Genomic DNA, 21581 nt, shown 5'->3' on the forward strand with positions numbered 1-21581 from the left:
CTGTGTTGACCCTAGCAGTCCTTAAGCAGCTCTCCCACAATGCCTAACACTGACCACAATTGTGCACTCCACTGTCCAGGAGTCACGGAGTCCAGAAGGCCCGACCTGCTCCCTTTTAAAGCCCAGCAATTTTTTGAAATGCCTTTTCCTGATTGTCCAGCTTGGTGAGCACACTTAGCAGCTCTCCATTGTTGTGCACAACTGCCCCGCTGACCATGCTGGGTACGCACTCCAGATGTGCACTGGCTTGGAGTAGACAGGAGATGCTGGATCTCTTGAGCCTGTGGGGAGAAGAGGTTGCGCAAGCACAGCTATGGACCAGCCATAGAAAATTGGACATTTATAAGCAGATTGCACAGAGGGTGCAGGAGAAGGGATACGACAGGGATTAGTAGCAGTGCCACATGAAAGCAAAGGAACTGCAGCAGGCATATCAGAAGGCCAGGGAGGCCAACAGTTGATCCGGTACCAAGCTGGAGATGTGGCGTTTTTAGAAAGAGCAGGATGCCATACTTTGTGGACACCCCACCACCACCCTGCACACCACTGTGGATACCTCCAAGAAGCCAGAATCGCAGGACCCTGACATGAACAGTGATGATGAGGTGGAGGAGGAAGAGGAGAAGGATGGGGGACATGCAGCTGGGAGGGTTTGAGACTCTACCACAATCCAGTCAGTACTGACTATACTGGTAGTCAAGCATGAGTGAGCCCAACACAGGGGAAGGATCCTCGGGTAAGAGTGTTTCTCATTACAGTGATGTCTCCAATTTAGCAAGACTCAGCTATTGACTTTTCATCAATTTGCTCATACTAGAAAAGGTGTTGGTATAACAAAGAGAGAGAGGGAGTTATCTGCTTTTTGTTCCCCTGTAGAAATAAGGGCCATGCAGAGCAGTTTGTGTACAAACAGAAGTCCTGTGAATCCTCCTGAGAGATTGTTTTGAAATGTGCACGGACGTATTCTGCAATCCTCTTCCAAAGATTTCTAGCAGCCTTATTTCTTCCTCTGCGGTTGGACAGTTTCCTATGCCAGTCGGTGATAACTTCAGCAGGTTAAACAGGGTTAGCAGCATGCTGGCTGGGGGTGGCTTTGGGACCCCAGCAGCAGCTGTGCTCTCTCTGCCTTTGCTACCGTCCAGAGTGAGATTAGCTAAAATCATCACCGCGTACGAAAACGGTGCAAATATTCAGTGTCATTGCCCAATACTCATTCTCAACTGAGCAATTCCCTCCTCATTTCCCTGGTGTTGTGAGTGGCACCATGCACAGGCACTCTGAACCAGAAGTGTCAATAAGCCTGTATTATTTAAAACTTTAAGTGAGCAAGGGAAGGGAATTCTGAATCTTAACTTCTGCTTTCTCGTGTGACTGTACTGACAATGGTACCTGTGTGTGTATTATCTGTAGCTGCTGCCATTGTAGCCTTGAGGGGTTCCCCCTCCATACCAGTGGAATGCTTGAGCCAGATAAGGAGGAAAAAGAAGAGGACTAGGGGTGACATGTTCAGCGAGATCCTGCAAGCCAGTGCTGCATCAGATCATGAACAGAAGGCATGGATCCATGAATGTTGCAAACTGTATGGCGAAGGAAAGAGTGAACAGGAGAAAGGCCAAGGAGTCAGAGAGGAAGATGCACCAGGACATAATGGGGCTTCTCTGGCTGCAAACGCTGATGCTGCAGAAAATTCTGGACCTACAGTTTCAACACTCCTGGGCTTGCCTCCCTTTGCAGTCCATGGAGAATGGCAACATTCCCTATACTTCCCTCAACATTCCATGTGGCATCAGGGCCCACATTCCTGCCCCTGTCACTCCACATCGAGGGACATTAAGGACAAACACAGTTTCACATACACTGACCTGTTAAAGCCATGGTTGATGTATGTGTAGCTAAAATGGACATGAATATTCCTTCCCTGTCCTTTTAAGCTCTGTTCCATATGTAATTTTAACATCCTCCTTGCCAAGATGGAGTCTGCTCTGCAGGCAGCTCCAGCCAAGAAAAGGCATGTGTAGGAACACAGCAGGGAAAGTCCCTTCCACCCCAGGGGCACCTGATACAACCCCCCCCCCCGGAGTGAACACACACACACTGGAATAGTACAGTGAATCTAGGAAAGTGAAATACTTATTCACAGAGGGATGAATGGAGAAAACAACAGGGGAAAGACGTAGGGAGCGGTAACACAGTGTTACATTCAACACAGGCCCAGTTGTATCACTGTCTGAAAGGGAAAACACCAAGCCATGCATTTGCACTCAGAGTTCAGGAGTCCTGGGCAAAGTTCCAGTCTGGTGGTGAGTCTTGGGTGTTCCTGGTCGTCTTTGGCACTACTAAACTTTCCCCGACAAACCCTTCTTGTGCCTCTTTTGGCACTTTCTGCAAACCCACCTGGCTAGCTACAGCTTCCCTTCTTACTACCAATGCAAGGTCACAAGCCTCAGTACTCACTGCCTCATACAGTTCTGGGCAGCTCTAGTTTGTCCTTCTCAAGTGATTCCTCCTTGGCACAGTGCTGCTCCTGTCCTGGGGTGTTCCTGGTCAGCCGCTCCAGACTTTGGGCAGGTTCTCGGCTGCTTCACTATATGAGGAGCTGCTTGCTGTAGTTCTTCTATGTGGTGCTCCAGACATATACCCTGTTGCTCTCCCTCCCTTCACGCTTCCCACTTAAAGGGGCCACCCTCGCTAAACCCCAAAAGGGTTACACATAAATTTAAGGTTTTAATGTATTTGCTTTTAACTTGCACAGAAATTTTTTGAAGTGTTTTATTACATAGTAAAACTCTATTGTTCGGAAAATAATTAATCTTTATTAAGTCGCAACATATTTTGCAAAATGGCTGGTGGCATTGAAAGCACCCACTTACTTGTGACTGTAAACTTTGACAGAGCTCATAGAATCCCTGACAAACAATGTAATAATCATAAATGTACAGCAAGCGCCACAAAGTTAATAGAGTGCATTGTCTGTTACATGCCATAGATGTGCACCAAGCACCACACAGTTTCTAACAGTTCCAAGCTGCAGGACCGGGGTGAGCACAGTGCATTAACTGTGGCTCGCTATTGGAGCTCTTTCAAAGCCTCCCTGAACCGTATAGCTCCACGTTGAGCAATTCTGATAGCCCTTGTATCTGGCTGTTCAAACGCAGCCGACAGCAGTTCCAGCTCTACCTTCCACCCTAATGGATACTTTTTCCCCTTTACTTCACAAATTTGCAAGATGCAGCAGGCAGCTAAACCATATTTTTCTCACTGAGCTCCAGTCTTGTGAGTAAACTATGTCAGTGCCTCTTCAGTATACCAAAAGCATACGCAATTGTCTTGCTGCGCCTACTGAGCCGGTAGCTGAATCTCTCCTGGTGCTGTGAAGGTGGCCAGTGTATGGTGTCATGACCATGGTAGTAAGGCATAGGCTGGGTCCCCCCAAGATCACTATGGGCATTTCAGTATCACCAATAGTCATCTGCCAGGTGGGAAAGAAAGCCCCTGCTTGTAGCTTTCTGAACAGTCCAGTGGTCTTAAAGATGCGAGAGTCATGCACCGTCCCTGACCAGCGAACACTGATGTTGGTTAAGTGTCCCTGGTGATCCACCTGTGCTTCCCTAACCATAGAAAAATAGCCCTATCTGTTGATGTACTCTGTGGCAAAGTGGTCTGGTGCCAAATAGGGATATGCGTGCTATTAATCGCTCCACCACAGTTCGCGAACCCCATTGCAGCAAGTCATCCATTACACTTTGCTGAAAGTCTCAGTCCTGTGTAGGAAGAGACGACCAATGGCCCTGCCCATTTGTGTGACAATAACCCCCACCGTGGATTTTCCAACTGCAAAATGATTTCTGCCATTGCAGTTTTCCTCCGTGTGATTGCTACTCCCTTCCCCACTCTCAGTGCAACTCTCATTCTGGTGTTCCTGCACTTGAGGGCTGGGGTAAGGTTGGCACACCGATCCAGGAATATGGCCTTATGCATCCAAAAGTTCTACAGCCCCTGCTCATAATTACAAGCCTGCATTGCGATGCGATCCCGCCAGTTAGTGCTCATTTCTCAGGCCCAAAAGTGGTGTTCCACTATTTGGAGCGCTGTGAATGCCAGCAACAATCTTTAATTGGGTCTTGCTACGTCCCACAGTAATCTGACCTCCAGGAAATTGTCATGTTCCCCAAGGCTCTTCTTTCGGCTCTGCAAATACCAGAAGATTGTGCATCCTGTGTTTGCAATGCTTGTGACAATAGTGCAGAGCTGTGCAGGCTCCATCGTTCTGTCAGAGTTGGCGGACCATGACAAGTCCCTTGTGGGTTCGTGGGATTTACAAAAATTATGGTACAGAGATGGCATTATGGGGTCGAGAAAGTTGCATGATGTGAACTTGACCCTTCTGTCCATGTCACTCCTGCATGACTCATTTCTTCCCCACCATGCATTGCCAAAACTTCCCATGAGTCAATGTGCTGGATGATGGCGAGTTGCACACTGGATACCTACCCATGGTGTACTACACTGTGCATTGAAACAAGCACTCTTGGTGAGTACTGCAGGGCGGATGCAGAGAGCCAAGTATGCATGCACACAAGCGCCATGCATACTGCGGCGGCTTTATGCTGATGTAACTTGTGGTGGCGGAAGTTTGTATTGTAGATATGCCCTAAGGGCTGATCTACTTTACAGAGTTAGGTAAGCTAGATTGCTCAGGGCTGTGAAAAAATGTATGCCTTGTATAATGTAATTAAGCCAAATTAGGCCCTGGTGTAGACACCACGAATTTTTCTGTCAACCTAGCTAACACCTCTCAGAGAGGTGGATTTCCTACAGTGACAGAAGCACTCCTTTTGTTACTATAGTAAGTATCGTCACTGCAGCGGTGCCGCTGTAATTTTTCTAATATAGACATACCCAAAGACATTTGCTAGGAGTTTCATTAATACAAAACTGTATATTCAGCAAACAGAAATTAAAATCGAAATGAAGAAGGTCCAGGTTGTTATCACAAGTACGTTCCAGAGAAATAAAAGGCTTCAAGGAAAGGAGTTAAATAAAAATATGTGGTCAAGAATAAAAGCTATACATTTCTATATATTGTTGCAAAAATCTTAAAAGCAAAACAATAGGTGAGCTAGAATGCCTAGCTAAAGAAGACTGGATGGAGACTGATTGTAATAGACACTTCTGAAACACGGGGAATGTCAAACCAGGGCACTTTGTTGTATATTATAAACTGTATTGGAAGCGCACATTAGGTTGTGGTGGGGAAATAGCACTGTATCTGAAAGAGTATGTAGAAATTTTATCACATTAGATTTCAAGTGGAAAGGACCATGTAACACAATCTGTATGCATACCAATTCCAAATCATCATCATAAAAATATATTAGTAGCATTGTACTACCAGCCTCTGAATCAGGAAAATATATTAAAAGTGCACTGTGGAGGAAAATCAAAGATATAACTAAATCAAATACAGATGCAATAATGATGACCCCACCCCCAACTAGCCACATATCACAGCTGAGCAAGGTTTATAGAAGCAATTTCTCAACCCATTAAATGATTGCTTCTTAGCATTAGTTCTAGAGCACAGAAGAGGAGAGGATACTCTTGACTTGGTCCTAAATAACAGGGGAGTTAATTCAGGAAGTAAGCTAGTATCCTTCAAAAAGTGTGAATCCTTCCCAACTGAAGCTAGTAGAAGGGAACATAAAGTATTTCAGGTAAAATATAAATTGGAAATTATAAAGGTTAAGAGGAATTTTGTGGAGTAAATAGATGATCTCAAAAACAAATAAGCCTTATCAGAGTGTAAAGGAAGCAGTTGAGGAAGATAAGGTCTGTCTTCTCCTGAACATCTGCTGTAGTGATAATGACCCCATTCAGGTAATAAATGAAGCACTGCAAAAGACAGAAATGTCAAAAGAAGAAATTCTGAAAGAAACTGATAAGATGAACAGCACCAAATAACTAGGAGTTCATAATCTTTATACAAGACTTCTGAAGGATATCCAGTATGGAGTGACCTGAGCTTCTAACATAAATATGCACTCTCATTAAAATAATCTACTATACTATTGGATGGGGGAATAGCACATGTACTTTTCTTTTAAAAAGGTGCTAGAATGATCTTGGGAATTCGGTACTGAAATAAGGATACTAATCTATTAGAATGGTTGAAATAATAATTAGAGTATTTTATAAAACAACTAGATGAGCAGGAGATAATGGGGGACAAACCAGCATTACTTCTGTTAATGAAAATTATGCCTTTCCAATTTACTATAATTTCCTGATCATGTCAAAATGGTGATGAAAGGAAAAAGAGTAGATGTCAATTACCTAAGTTTTCAACAAGTGTGTGACAAAGTCCTGCACAAGAAGCTGTTAAAGGAAATGAAGTAGCCCTGGGGTCGAAAGGACGTACTATCTTGGAGTAGAAGAAACGAGCAAAGAGACAGAGAGAAAGGATAGGAATAAATGGCCAGTTTTCAAATTGGCCAAAGGTTAAACAGTATGCATCTAGGATCCCTGCGAGGACTTATAGGGTTGAACAAATTTGTTAAGGGTCTGGAGATGGAATGAACAGTTAAGTTGCAAAAGTTTGCAGATTTAATTATTTAGGTTAGTCTAGATAAGACTTTGAGGGACTCAAGGGGGACCTAAAAACATAGCAAAAATAGTCACCACAATGGAAGCCGAAATTCAATGTTGAAAAATTCTAGGTACTGCATCTTGGAGGAGTAAAGCACTCATGCAGCTCGATGGATTGTAAGTACTCAAAGAAAGATGCAGCCTTAATTGGGGACAGCACAAGAAAGATATCTGCTCAGTGCACCGAGGCAGTCAAAAAGCAAACAAAATGTTAGGATGTATAAAGAATGGGATAGAAAATAATATTGAGAATATAATTATATAAGTTGGTACTAAGCCTTCACCTTGAGTACTTTATTCACTTCTAATCACTTCACCTCAAAAGAACTTATGATACAAACATTGAAAGACTTCTAGTTGGAAAGAGTAGTGGGGAAAAAAGAAGGCTGTTTAGTTAACAGAGGGGGAAAAATAATAGGGGTCTTTATTATTGATTGCATCACCTTGCTATTTACATCTTTCCACTGGCTCCTGTATTTCTATTATATCAGATACAAACTGATAATGTTCATTTTTAAGACTTTCCTTTGTTTTTGCCTATCATAGCATCTTATATATAACTAAATTGTCAATCCCACCTCCATCAGTGATACCAGCCTCTGCATATCCAAAATTATATTAAATAGAACAACAGTTTGTGTTAGAAGAGATATATAGAGCTTAAATGTATAAGCCAGTCACTATCTACCTCTGGTTAGGAAGAAACTTACACTAAGGGCAGGTTATTCTAGTCTAGACTAGACTAGACGGAGTGTTAGTCTGATCTGTATGGCAATTTCAATGTTGTTTGCAGTGCTGTAGCCGTGTTGATCTCAGGATGTGAGAGAGATAAGGTAGAGGTACTATCTTTCATTGGACCAGCTGTTTGTGAAAGAGACAAGTTTTTGAACAACACAGCTCTTCCTCAGTTTTTGTCTTTATCATTTTTCTGTGCCAGTTCATTGGAGAGCACAGTGATAGTCAGGTTTCACCCACATAGTTCTTGTTGGGGCATTTGATGCACTGGATGAGGTGCACTACATGTTGTGATAAGTAGGACCCATTCATCTTGAGAGGTGTGTTGAGGGGGTTATTTATCTTCATAGTAGCGAAGATATGTCTGCATGTTTTGCATCTGTTCTGGCAGGGTTTGGTGCTGCTTTAAGTTGGTGTGTCCTGGTCAGTGGGGAGCTTGCTTCTGATGATGAGCTTGGTGAGGTTGAGGGAAGGGTCATTGTTTGAAGGCCAGAAGAGAGAATGTGGGAAAGATTTCTATCCTTATCAAGCATGATTTGTAATTGTTGATGATATGGGTGCTAGTGTGGGGTGGTACATTACAACTAGGGGTGTGTGGTCAGTGGGTGAAATCAGATCATGACTATGCTCTCCAATGAACTAACACAGAAAAATGATAAAAGACAACATAAGAACCAAAGGTCCATCCAGCCTAGCATCCTGTCCCCAAACAGTGGCCAATGCCAGGTGCTTCAGAGGGAATGAACAGAACAGGTAACCATCAAGTGATCCATCCGCTGTCACTCATTTCCAGCTTCTGGCAAACAGAGGCTAGGGACACCATCGCAGCCCAGTCTGGCTAATAGTCATAGATGGACCCAATCTCCATGAATTTATCTAGGTCTTTTTTGAACCCTGTTATAGTCTAAATCATTCAAGGCAGGGCTTTGTCAAGCTGGGCCTTAAAAACCTCAAAGGATGGAGATTCCACCACCTCCCTAGGTAACCCATTCCAGTGTTTCACCACCCTCCTAGTGAAATAGTTTTTTCCTAATATCCAACCTAAACCGCCCCCACTGCTTGTCCAGCTCTCACCAAATGCAGCAATGCTCTAGCAAACCATTCAATCTGATGGATATCAAAAGTGCTAAAGGTAACTTTATTATCTGTTCTCAGCCTTGTACAAGTTAATGGTATTTAATTTTAAATGATGAAAAATAACCATTGTATTCCCAGTGGACAGTTACTTTAAACATGAAGGCAGAGATACAGGTACATGTCCCCTCAAATCTTACAATTCTGTAAATTATAACAAAAGACTGAATTTTCAGAAGAAAAAGTAACAGTAGCTGACCGCAATCAAGTACCAAAAAAACCCGCCTAATTTGATTACTCAACTAGTCACTGTTCTCCACCCATAGTTTTTCTACATTTTGGGTTTTTAGAAATGCTATACATTGATCACATATCAATCCTTTTATTTTTTTTCCCCCTCAGATTGCAGTCCATTGCTTAAAAGTGTGCAGCAAGAATAATAGCTTAGCAATTGCCCTTTGTATATATGACATTTTAAAAGGAAACTATCACATTTCTGGTGTAGCAGGTATTCGAGTGCTATATAAATATATAAATGTGTTTTCCTCAGGAATTAATGTTTACTTTGGTTACAGGGAGAAAATAGAATTCTAATAGTACTTAGAAATCAATGTTGGTGTTGTTTATTCCTTTCTTCTTTACACCCCTGCTGGCTTTTCTCTATCAGTAGTGTTTGTTTTTTGGGGGAGAGGGGTGGAACAGTGGAGAAAAATGCAAACTTAAGGAATATCTATTTTACTTTGTTTCAGCTTCTGATCACGTACGTTGGCATAATAGGCTAGATTATCCCCTTGGTTTTTTAAAATTTTATTAGTGTCTGAAATACCAAAGGTTTTCTTTCTTTTGTTTGGTTTGAATTTAATAGACCAGAATATATGGGTTTATTTTATATTTGTAAAATAGCTGTTATCTTTTAGGGTTCATGATCTAAAGAACCAATGAGAAGTGACTGGTGAACTAATGATTGGTATTTCATTGATGAAGTTATATAACTAAAATTTGCATGTATTTAAGCTAAAACCCGCCCAATGATATTTCAAAGCTATTATGTTTCCTCTCTTGTGTATGGTGGCTTAAATGGAATCATATAACGTTTTCCATTAGCACTTGCATTACATATTTTAAATCTCATGAGTTCTCAAACTTTTCTTACCTGTGATGCTTATGTTTATAAACTAACTTTGTGGAAAGATTGAAAATACTAATAAAGTGAAGATGTTATTTTCATTTTAATCTGTACTTTTTCTTTTTTCTTTTTTAATTGCAGGGGAATTTGCCTAAATATTCACACAATTCTCTGATGGTTCAAGCCATAAAGACTAACCTAACAGATCCAGATATACATGTGCTCTTCTTTGATGTAGAAGCTCTGATTATTCAGCTACTGACTGAAGAAGCCTCTAGGCCTAATACTGCACTCATTTCCCCAGAGAATTTACAGAAAGCATCTGGCAGTTCTGATAAGGGGGGGTCTTTTTTGGCTGGCAAACGAGCAGCAGTGCTCTTCCAGCAAGTCAAGGAAACGATCAAAGAGAACATAAAAGAACATCTTCTTGATGATGAAGATGAGGATGAAGAATCAATGAGACAGAGAAGGGAAGACAGTGACCCAGAATATCGCTCCAGCAAATCTAAACCATTAACCCTATTAGAGTATAATCTAACCATGGACACAGCAAAGCTTTTTATGTCCTGTCTTCATGCCTGGGGTTTGAATGAAGATCTAGATGATGTTTGTCTTGATCGCCTTGGCATGCTTAAACCACACTGTTCTGTGTCCTTTGGTCTGCTATCTAGAGGAGGCCACATGTCTCTGATGCTTCCAGGATATAACCAGTCCCTAGGCAAACCATCATATGGTAGTGTGGAAGTAGGAAGGAAAATGTCCATTACAGAGGGACTAGGAAGGGGGACATATGGAGTATCACGTGCAGTCACTACTCAGCATCTCCTGTCTATTATCTCTTTGGCGAATACTTTGATGAGTATGACTAATGCAACATTTATTGGAGACCATATGAAGAAGGGTCCAATCAGGTATGAAAAGGATTCAGTGTATTTACTTATCTTGTAATAACTTTTTGCCTTTTGATTTTTTTTATTGTAAAACAATATTTTTTTTTGTTTTAATTCTGTTACTCTTTATAGCTTTGTGCTATGGAACACCTATTACAGCCACACTAGATGAACATGTATCCATTATGGGTATCCATTATGTTATATGTTGTTATGGGTTTTTTTAAACCAGTGTGACTTAATTGGTGTTACAGCACATAAAATGGTTGTAAGAGAGTGAGAATTAGGCTCACATATTTGTATTGTTTTCTCAATAACTTTTAAATAGTTTATCAAATTCTAAATAAATTATACTGATAATATTTCAGTTATAGTTGGTGAGAAACTAGGATTATCTGTGAATTGCTAATAAGCCTTAATTTTAATAGCAACTAAAGTGTTTTGATGGGACACTCTTTTAATGGGACACCTTAAATCAGAATAAATATCTTTTGGAGAATAAGCTTTGAATGTTTTGTCTCATTTTATTTTTAGGCCTCCTAGGCCAGGCACCCCAGATTTGTCTAAAATGAAGGCTCCCCCACCAGCTTCCAGTAATGCAGCTCAAGGGCAAATTAAACAAGGTAAAATTAAAGCCTGTGAGATAACTGACATGACATTTTAGCTCTAGACTGAAATGGTCTAGCTACTCTGTAGTGATGATAACATTGTATTGGTTTCTAGCTGTAAAAAGAAAATACTATGATATTCCATATGAAAATGTGTATGATTAAGATCCATGTATTTTTTTAATCAGTATAATGAAGTGCTGATATTAACATAGTGTGGTCACATGACATGTAACTGTCTGCTTCATACAAAAGATGACCAAACTTCCCCCCTCCTTCCCTGACCCTTGTCAGGAACCCTTCTCAAAAGATATTGTTCCTCAAGCAGCTCAACTCTTTGCTGGTCTTGGGAGTGGTAGAGGAAGTTCCTCCAGAACACCGGTGTCAGGTACTTCCTGATTTCCAAATCCAAGAGAGGGTTAAGACCTATGCTTGACCTCCGCAACCTCAACAAATATAACAGATACCTGAGAGTCCACATGGTTACCCAATCAGCTGCCCTCCCCGCTTTGACTCAGAATGACTGGTTTGCTGCTCTGGACCTTCAGGATGCTTATTTCCATGTGGCAATTCTCCTGAGCCCCAAGACATTTCTCCAGTTCGTTATAGTGCACTGCCATTTTCAGTACACAGTCCTTCCCTTTGGTCTGTCTTCTGCCCCCTGGGTTTTTACCAAATGTATGGTCATTGTGATAGCGTACCTCAGGAAAAAGGAAATCCACATCTTCCCATATTTGGATGACTGGTTTCTCAGGGACAGTCCAGGGAAGAAGTCCTTTCTCACTTACACATACACTTCGCTAACTCAACCATCTGGGTCTCATCCTAAATACTGGAAAGTCAATCTTGGTTCCCACTCAGAAAATCAAGTTCACTGGGGCCCTAATAGACTCTACGAGTTTGAAAGTGTTTCTGCTAACCAACTTTTTCTGGACAATTTGCTGCCTTTGTCTCCATCTGCATTCTCAGCCTTCCATGAAGGTTCACATATGCCTGAGGTTCTTAGGCCATATGTCTGCATGCACTCAGGAGATTCAATTCACAAAGGTGCACCTTTGCCCTCTTCGCATGTGGCTCAGGCCTGTATCTCCCTTCATTGAATTGTCCACCAGTGCAAGTAGTCCAGGATCAAGGGAATGTATCTCAAGGCATTCCCTTCATCCGGTGCTTACCAGTGAGGACTGTTCTCGCCAACACCTCCCTGATTGGTTGGGGAGCGCATCTGGGGTCGCTGAAGATTCAGGGCCTGTGGTCGGAATAGGAAGCTCCACTGCATATCAGTGTCCTGGAGCTTTGGGCCATCAACAATGCCTGTCTCACTTTCCTAGACCACATCAAGTTCACATACTTACCGACAATACCACTGTGATGTATTGTGTGAACAGGCAAAGAGGAGCACACTCCAGCATGCTCTGCCAAGAGGCGATCAGGTTGTGGCAATTCTGCATTGATTAGAGTAACTCTCTGATAGTTGATCACTTGCCCAGGGGTCCAGAATCATATTGCGGACCATCTCACCAGGAATTTTTCCCTGAATCACAAGTGGTCTCTGAAGCCCAGTGTTCTGTGAGTCATCTTTGCAGCATGGGGCATCCAGCGATCAATCTGTTTGCCACCAGGGACTACAGCTGAAAGCTCATCCTCCTTGCCCTGCATGGCTGAGGCAGTGCTGGTTTTCCAACCTTCTTGCACTATTGATTCAGCCTCCCATATCCTTTCCTCTCCATCCCAACCTGCTTATACAGAATCATGGTTGCACTCTGCATCCCGTGCTCAGCTCCCTGTATCTCATGGCGTGGCTGCTGCGCGGTTGAATGAGGAAGAAGAGCAGTGTTCAGTGGCTGTTCGACAGGTCCTACTCAGTAGTAGAAAACCCTTTACCAGAATGGCCTATTCGGTAAAGTGGATGCATTTTCAATGTGGTCACTGGTCTTTGGAGTTCAGCCATTGCTGGCTACTATGCCAAAACATCTTGGAGTATTTGCTGCATGTTCAGCCACCAGGCCTTGAGTTTCACTTGTTGAGGGTGCATGTAGCAGCAATCTCAGCCTTTCATCCACCCATTTCTGGAAGATTGGTGTTTTCCAGTGCCATAGTGGTGAGATTCTTGAAAGGAACCCTGTGCCTCCATCTGCCAGTGCAGGAACTGGTTCCCTTGTTGGACCGTAACACATTCTTAGCAGCCTCTGTGAGACTTCTGTTCAGGCCTCTGGCATCCTACCTCTTTCCTTTCTTATGTCAAAAAAACTGCATTCCTCGTGGTGATAACATCTGCAAGGAGAGTGTGAGTGTTGCTAGTTTTGGAGAACTGCATGTAAGGAGGCTCTGCCATCAAAAAGAAAGTGATGATGCAGCTGTAATTTGTGTCTTAAGTTTTCTTTCAGATTCATTTAAACCAAGGAGTATATTTTCATGTGTTTTTTCCTATGCTCCTTTCGTCTCTGGAGGAGCAGCATCTTAACACTTTGGATGTCAGACGATGTCTGGCCTTTTATGTTGACAGGACTAAACCCTTTTGGGCTTCACCTTGTTTGTTTGTGTCATACACAAACCCTCTGAAGTGACAGGCAGTTTCCTCACAGAGGATCTCTAAGTGGATAACGTCTTGTATCAAGACTGCATATGAAACAGGTGAAAGCTCATTCTGTGAGGATACAAGCTACATCAGTAGTGTTCTTAAGTGACGTCTCGATACTGGACATTTGCAGGGTTGCCACATGGTTGTTGATACATACATTTACAAACCATTATGCCATTACCACAGCATCCAGAGCAGATGCAAACACTGGGAAGGAGGCCTTGTTTAAATAGACCCCTAGACTCACCTTCTGTGGGCAGCTTGTAAGTCAAGTGGAATACATGGCTGCATCTACTCGAAGAAGAATGAATTGTTACTGACTGTAACTGTGGTTCTTCGAGATGTGATGCAGACATGTATTCCATGATCCACCATCCGTCCCCTCTGCATCAGAGTCTAGATTCTGGGAATTTGGGGGCAAAGAAATTCGGGGTGGGACGGCACCCCATATAGCCAGGGGAGGGGTTAAGAGCAAGAGACGTGAGCACTGCCCCTCTACAGGTGCTGTTAGACAAAATTCTCCAGCTCTGGTGCACTAGGTGCACACACACCTACGTGCAATACACGTCTGCATCACATCTTGAAGAACCACAGTTACAGTAAGTAACCATTTCTTTTGCCATTGTGCTGCTTTATTTATAATCTAGCTCAATCAAAAAAGCTGTGAATTTGCTTTACCATTCGGAAAGCTACTAGGCACAAGGGATAATTTGTATTTCTTCTCTAAAAGATGGTATTCTCATCTTGGACACAAAAAGATAGGGGCTCTTCTTCGAAGAGGAAATTTGCTAGGCAGCAACATTTGTGAATCTTCATTCTTTTGTTAAGCATTAATGTTTGCCAGTACATTCATTAGATAACAGGAGCTCAACTCAGTTTAGCTTCAGGACTTGGATGCATAAAAGTATTCAAAAAAAGGGGTTTGTAGGATCAGGGCCAAAGTTGGGATGAGATGAAAGAGATGGAGAACTGGAGCTTAATGACAAAATTATGGTAACAAAAGATCCAGACTAGCTGCCCATTGAGTGTTATTGGATCAAGACATCTTCCCCTTTTCACCCATTTACTTTCCTTCTTTCTTAAATAAAGACAGTTTTTAAAATTAGGGAGAGCTCAGTAGAGATTGTAAAGAAGTCATACATTTTGTATGAGTGTTATCCTTTTCAGAATGAAAAACCTGTCATTTTTCATCCAAGTGGCAGTCCTAATTATGATGGTAAATAACATGTTTAAAGACATCAGTTGGGAACTGAATTATATTAGAATGTAATCTACCAAAATTAAATTATGCGTTGGTGTCAAATCCCTGTATAGCATGACATGTTCACTTATTTAAATAGTCATTTTAAACTTAAATTTTGTAGTGTTTGTTACAAACTTACTTATGCTTATTATACCTCTATTTTCTCCAAATTAGATTTATATATTTGTTTATGGGAAGCTGAATTTTGATTTTCTCCACATTTCTATTTAGTATCTTTCAGTTCCAGGTGGTATTCGTAGGTTAAAGTCAATATTTTCCTATCTCTTTATCCCTATATGGTATTTGTAGTATCTTGTCTTCTCATTGATTTCTTTTGCTATTTTATTTATTTATTTTTTTTAAAAGATCAATTAGTAGAAGTGAAATTAGTGCACATTGTGGCATGTTTGATCTCCATCACTTTGACCAGTATCTGTCCTGAGAACACTAGAGTCCAATGTCATTGGGCTATTTGAGCTAGTTGCTGTAACTTCCAGTTACAGTGATTGATATAAATAGTGACATTTGGAGGGAGCTATCCTAAGAAAATGAACAGATACTTTCCCAAGTAAATTACCAGGCAGTTTATTTTTTATAAAACTCTCTAAACTTTTTATTCTCATAAATCAAATTCAGGGTTTATTGTTTTACCATTTCTAGTACATTTAATTTTTCTTTAGATAAAATAAAAGGTTGGCAATTTATGCTAGTTATCCTTTCACTTTACACGTGCCATCATGATGCATGGAAATTATGGAAAAACGTAGTTTTGATGCAGATGTCCTTACAGTGACAAAAGAAGTTCATTGCATGAAAAGCAAACATACCATTTAGAAGACCATGGTTAATCTGTTCAGGAGCCTGAACCTATTGTTGTTCTGCAATGGAATAAAGGAGAGGGATTAATTTGAAGATGCTTGTGCATGACATATGGTAATTTCTCTATAGGAAGGAAGTGTCAAATAGTGACCTCTAAATCTTAACATTGACCTCTGCTTGTAGAATGTGTGTGACATAAGATTTGCCTGTTTTTTCATATGATAATTTGAGTCATGGAGCATTAGTGGGACTATAATGTTTAGTACTAGTTTTGGACTGCCTTTGCCCTAAGAGATTATGCAATTTACAAAATGGCTATATCAAAGCCTGAAATACTTTAATTTAGCAATTTGTACAATGTTACATTAAAAGTTGCTTATCTACAAGTGTAGTTCTACTTTATTATAGTACACACTTTATATGTTCGTGTAGGTTTTCTGCTACAGTTTATTTGTATAGGGCTTTATTTAGTGTAATTTTAAAATGGTTTAAATAGTTTCAGACATTTAAAACTCGACTAAACTAGAATTGTAGGAAGCACTCCTTCAGTGGTAGAGCAATGGATTAGATGGTATGCCTTGTTTTAGGAGTATCTATTTCTAGTTTTTGTAACTAGTAGTAGGAAATAGCAAATCACTTAGTTTTGGGAATAATTTTAAAGTGTCATATTTGGTGTTTTTTTTAATTTCACAGATATGATTTGAGTTTTAGCTGCATTTAGTTGATGTGCTGTGTAATATTGTGAATTCATGCTATATTTTAAAGCAAATTTGAAATCCCTTAATTTACAATGAGTCTTGTCTATTCCAAATAAGCAAGTTTATGTTAGTATCTTTGTATTTTCTGCAACTGCATGTCTTTCTGTCACTGATGTTACACTTCTGGTAAAACCTAGAATATTTTTATTTTATAGTTGATATAGTCACAGTTTGTCTCAGTTTTTCTTTTTTCATTTTTCAGTAACACTAATCAGTTTTTCAGAAATGTCTATCTTCATTTTCCTCTCTTTCTCTCTCTCTCTTTTTTTTTTTTTTTTAATTTCTTCTTCTTTCCTCTGCAAGTTGCTCCTGCTGTTTCTTCTAGCACTGAAGTTGATCGCTCTGGCTCTGACCCTGCTCCTACTTTACGTAGCTGTTTCTTAGTAAATGAAGGTATTCTCTCCACATTTTCTACTTGTCATTTACTTACAATTAATGTCATTATCATTGTTATGACATGACTTTTTAATCTGCATATTCATTTGTTTTGGGAGAGATGCAAAATAAAACTTGTCTCTAACTTTGTTCATTAATATTGGGTAAAAATGTTGACAAGGATTAGTTTTAATTCATATTACCTGAATTTTGTGTAAATCATGTTTACTTTAAATCTATGAGAATTGTTTATAGACATTATTTCCATTTGAAACCTCCCTTATTTAGAAAACAGAATCATTTCAATGTATCTCAGTTAGGGGAAAAAACATATGCCTTTGAGGTTGACAAACTAGGACTGTGTTGGACTGGGAAGGGCAGCATGTTCCAAAGTTGAGGGGCCCTCACAGGATAACACCATGCCAACTGCCCCCTCTCTCTGTCCTGTATCTTGGCTTGCAAGGATTTGATTTTTATCAGTAAACGTTGATAAACATCGATTTCACTGAACACTCACAAAAGATGAAAAATTTTCCATCAGTGATTATTAAAATTTACAGATAGGCAAAGTAAGGAAAATGCTGTTTGAGAACTTGAGTTTGATTTAAGGCTATTTACTTTGTATATTTTGACATATTATGTTAACAATGTGTGTTTTAACAATTATAAAACTTTTTATCTTTTTTTGAATCTCAACATCTACGGTCATAAAATTATTGTCTGACCCCTCCCCAAATACGTTCCCGCAAGTGTGAAAATTTAAAATGAAAGAAAAAATGCTTAAAACCCATACTTTTGCACAACTGTGAAAATTTAAAAAATAAAAGGATGCTTAAAATAAACAAATTTGGGCTGTCGATTAATCACAGTTAACTCACATGATTAAAAAAATTAATTGCACTGCTAAATAATAGATTACCAATTGAAATTTATAAAATATTTTTGGGTTTTTGTCTACATTTTCAAATATATTGATTTATATTACAACACAGAATACAAAGTGTACAGTGCTAATTTTATATTATTGTTTTTTATTACAAATATTTGCACTGTAAAGTGATAAACAAAAGAAATAGTATTTTTCAATTCACCTTATACAAGTACTGTAATGCAAACTCTTTATCATGAAAGTGTAACTTACAAATGTAGAATTTTTTTGTTACATAGCTTCACTCAAAAACAAAACACTGTAAAACTTTAGAGCCTACAAATCCACTCAGTCCTACTTCTTGTTCAGCCAGTCACTAAGACAAACAAATTTGTTTACATTTAAGGGAGATAATGCTGCCTCTTTCTTACTTAAAATGTCACCTGAAAGTGAGAACAGGCATTCGCATGGCACTTTTGTAGCCAGCGTTGCAAGGTATTTACGTGCCAGATATGCTAAACATTCATATGCCCTTTCATGCTTCGGCCAGTATTCCAGAGGACATGCTTCCATGCTGATGATGCTCATTTAAAAAAAAAAAAAGTGTTAATTAAATTTGTGACTGAACTCCTTGGGGGAGAATTGTATGTTTCCTGTTATGTTTTACTTGCATTCTGCCATATATTTCATGTTATAGCTGTCTCAGATGATGACCCAGCATGTTGTTCATTTTAAGAACACTTTCACCACAGATTTGACAAAACGCAAAGATGGTACCAATGTGAGATAGCTACACACTCAACCCAAGGTTTAAGAATCTGAAGTGCCTGCCAAAATCTGAGAGGGATGAGGTGTGGAGCAGGCTTTCAGAAGTCTTAAAAGAGCAACACTCAGATGCAGAAACTACAGAACCCAAACTACCAAAAAAGAAAATCAACCTTCTGCTGGTGGCATCTGACTCAGATAATGAAAATGAACTCCTGTGTTGAAGTGCTAATAACTATCAGAAAGTTACCTTTTAAAGATGACATTTCTTTTGATTTTTTTTATTAGTTCAGATATTAATTTTTCTGTAGGAAAGCTTGAAATTATTTTTGTACGTTTTTTGGTGGTATCTTTGAATGAAGGAAAGACCTTTCCATAGTTAATGAAAATATTGAGATGCCTTCCATGCACAAATAATTTTTAGAGTTTACAAACAATTAAAAATAAATAAATAAATCCAACTTGGCATAGATCAAGACCCTGATCAAGAAATTCACTTTTCATGGTGGACTCCTGAGCCCCTGGAAAGCCCCACTGACTTTTAGTATCCACTGAGTCAGTTAAGAGAGAGAGTCTTTTTCTGCAATAAAGATTACAATTCAAGAAATTTTATATGGAATAAGTTATAAACATTCTAAAATATACCATATTGTACAAGCTAGATATGCTTATTTTTACTGGCTTTTTAAAAAAACATAGAAGGTGTGATGCCTCAGTGTGTTATGGTATGAATATATGTCTGAAGCATTACATGTTGAAATAAGGATTTAAATGAACAGGTCAAGCTTTCATGCAAATATTGTATGTATGTTCTATTTTCACGTGGTGGTAGGTCACTTTAAACTAGCACCTTTTCTATTTGTTGTTTAAAATAATATTTTAAAAAACTAAAAATGAAATTAAGTACAAAAACAACATGTGCAGTATTACTACTGACACTTTACATGCTTAATGACTGTCATTTGGACATCTTGCACTTGAATATTAAAGCATTAAACTCCATTTAAAGTAATGCAAATTATAATGTATATACGAGCCAGCTGACTTACACTTCCTTTGAATTTCAGGGTGGTGCTTTTTAAAATCTCAGCTTCAGTGTTGAATGAATTCATGGATTTTGTTTTTTGTTTTTGTTTGTTTTTGTGTTTATTCTATATATAGTCCCTGATTCAGTAATGAATTTAAGCACTTTCTTAAGTCTCAAAGCATGTTTTTAAATACTTTGTTGAGTCAAGACCACAATGTAGATTATGACTGACACCCTGATTCTCAGAGTGCACTGAGACACAGGCAGGTAGACTCCCAGTCTAAGTCAGTGGGGCTCTACACTCGTGTAGGGAACTGACCAGTAGTTTTCTTTGCAGGATCTGAGACTTAGAGAGCCAATTCAATTTGTGTGGTTGGTACTGGAAGCTCTTATGTGCTGTGGAGGCTTGATCCAGTGTCCACTGAAAAGTGTGGAAAGATGCCCATTTAATTTTCATGGGCTCTGGGTCAAGTTCTATGTAGGGGTAAACCTTAGGTTCCCATGACAGAGGGGAAAAGAATTCTGTTCTGCTTCAGATGACAGCGACAAACAGATGTCCATGTTTTTAGCTGACACACAGCCCTCTTTTGATCTCAGCAAAGATTCTTTTAACTGCTGTTTAAATATACTTCACATCTGTAGTAGTAACTCATCTGTGTAATTTTTGTTTTGTTTTGTCCTATTTGTTTTTTTTTTAAACCTGGATTTTTGTGACTTCTTGCTACTATATAACATTTTGTGAGTTGTTGCAATTGACAAACTTGTCTGAATTTAGCTTAGAACAGAGATTTAGCTGTGTATTTGTTATTTCATGGCAACAGTAATATTGTTCTTTATGTAAAAATATCTGCCTTACAGGAAAAAGTATTGCATATTATTTACTAAGACACTGATCTTGTCAGTGAGAGATCTGTCTGCGTCCAGAGTAGTTTCCACACTGTTCCCTAAGAAGCAATTTAGCCTCAGGGAAAAAGTGCATGTCCCAAGAACAGTGGCCAGAGTATATCCAAAAATATTTTGAATACTTTTAAATAAAATGCATTTATTTTGACCTTTTGATGTTAAAATTGCCTATGTGTTTTTTATGCCTGTTTTTAACATATGTTAACAGGATGGAGTCAACTAGCTGCTATGCATTGTGTTATGCTCCCTGACCTGTTGGGACTGGAGAAATTTAGACCGCCTCTTCTTGAGATGCTAGCTCGCAGGTGGCAGGATCGATGCTTGGAGGTAATATTAAGTTGCAAATTGCAAAACAAAGGGTTCTGCATATGACAAAGAATTTAGGTTCTAAAAAAAATTGTAAGCTGCGAAATTGGATAATGGTTAGTATATTTTTAAATAGCAGGTCATCGTTTAAACAGATACATGGCCTCTCTGTATTTTAAACCAGAATTTTGGATTTAAATAGGGAGGTAGAACTGTAGAACTTTATCAAGAGAAATATGAATCTGTGGTTTATGTAACTGACCACTGGATGTCATCGTTGTTCCACTAAAATACCTGTAAGTAATTTTAGTTGGCAGTAGAAAACCCCCCTTTCCCTAATCTACAGACCATTTTAACAAATTCATTTGGAGTAGCCGAATTCCAAGCAGTTTATAGGCCTTCTCTTTTATTTAATAAAATAAGCAAAATAAAATGAAATAAAACGATGAGATAACTGGCTCTGTGGATATGGAGAAAGCTTTTGATACAGTCTCCCACAGTATTTTTGCCAACAAGTTTAAAAAAGTATGGATTGGATGAATGGACTATAAGTTGGATAGAAAGTCAGCTAGATTGTTGGGCTCAACGGGTAGTGATCAACGGTTCAATATCTAGTTGGTAGCCGGTATCAAACGGAATGCCCCAGGGGTCTGTTCTGGGGCCAAATTTGTTCACCGTCTTCATTAATGATGATGGATGATGGAATGGTTTGCACCCTCAGCATGTTTGCGGATGACACTAAGCTGGGTGGGGTGAGGGATAGGGTCCAGAGTGACGTAGATAAATTGGAGGATTGGGCCAAAAGATATCTAATGAGGTTCAACAAGGACAAGTGCAGAGTCCTGTACTTAGGACGGAAGA

At 39.6% G+C, this 21581-nt stretch overlaps 1 protein-coding gene across 4 annotated transcripts in view; it reads left to right on the forward strand.

The window, feature by feature from the left end:
* The window catches only part of WDR7 (WD repeat domain 7), a 340638-nt gene that overhangs the window by 83286 nt on the left and 235771 nt on the right, over positions 1 to 21581 (forward strand). For 3 of the 4 annotated variants that reach the window (XM_034773718.1, XM_034773717.1, XM_034773720.1), the window contains 4 exons: positions 9722 to 10491; positions 11005 to 11093; positions 16780 to 16869; positions 20623 to 20741. In XM_034773718.1, coding sequence (XP_034629609.1) covers positions 9722 to 10491; positions 11005 to 11093; positions 16780 to 16869; positions 20623 to 20741 — 1068 coding nt within the window. The remainder of the gene's footprint in view (positions 1 to 9721; positions 10492 to 11004; positions 11094 to 16779; positions 16870 to 20622; positions 20742 to 21581) is intronic. The other variant, XM_034773719.1, reaches the window with a different exon arrangement.

This window comes from Trachemys scripta, chromosome 6, assembly GCF_013100865.1.
Source record: "Trachemys scripta elegans isolate TJP31775 chromosome 6, CAS_Tse_1.0, whole genome shotgun sequence".
NCBI lineage: Eukaryota > Metazoa > Chordata > Testudines > Emydidae > Trachemys > Trachemys scripta.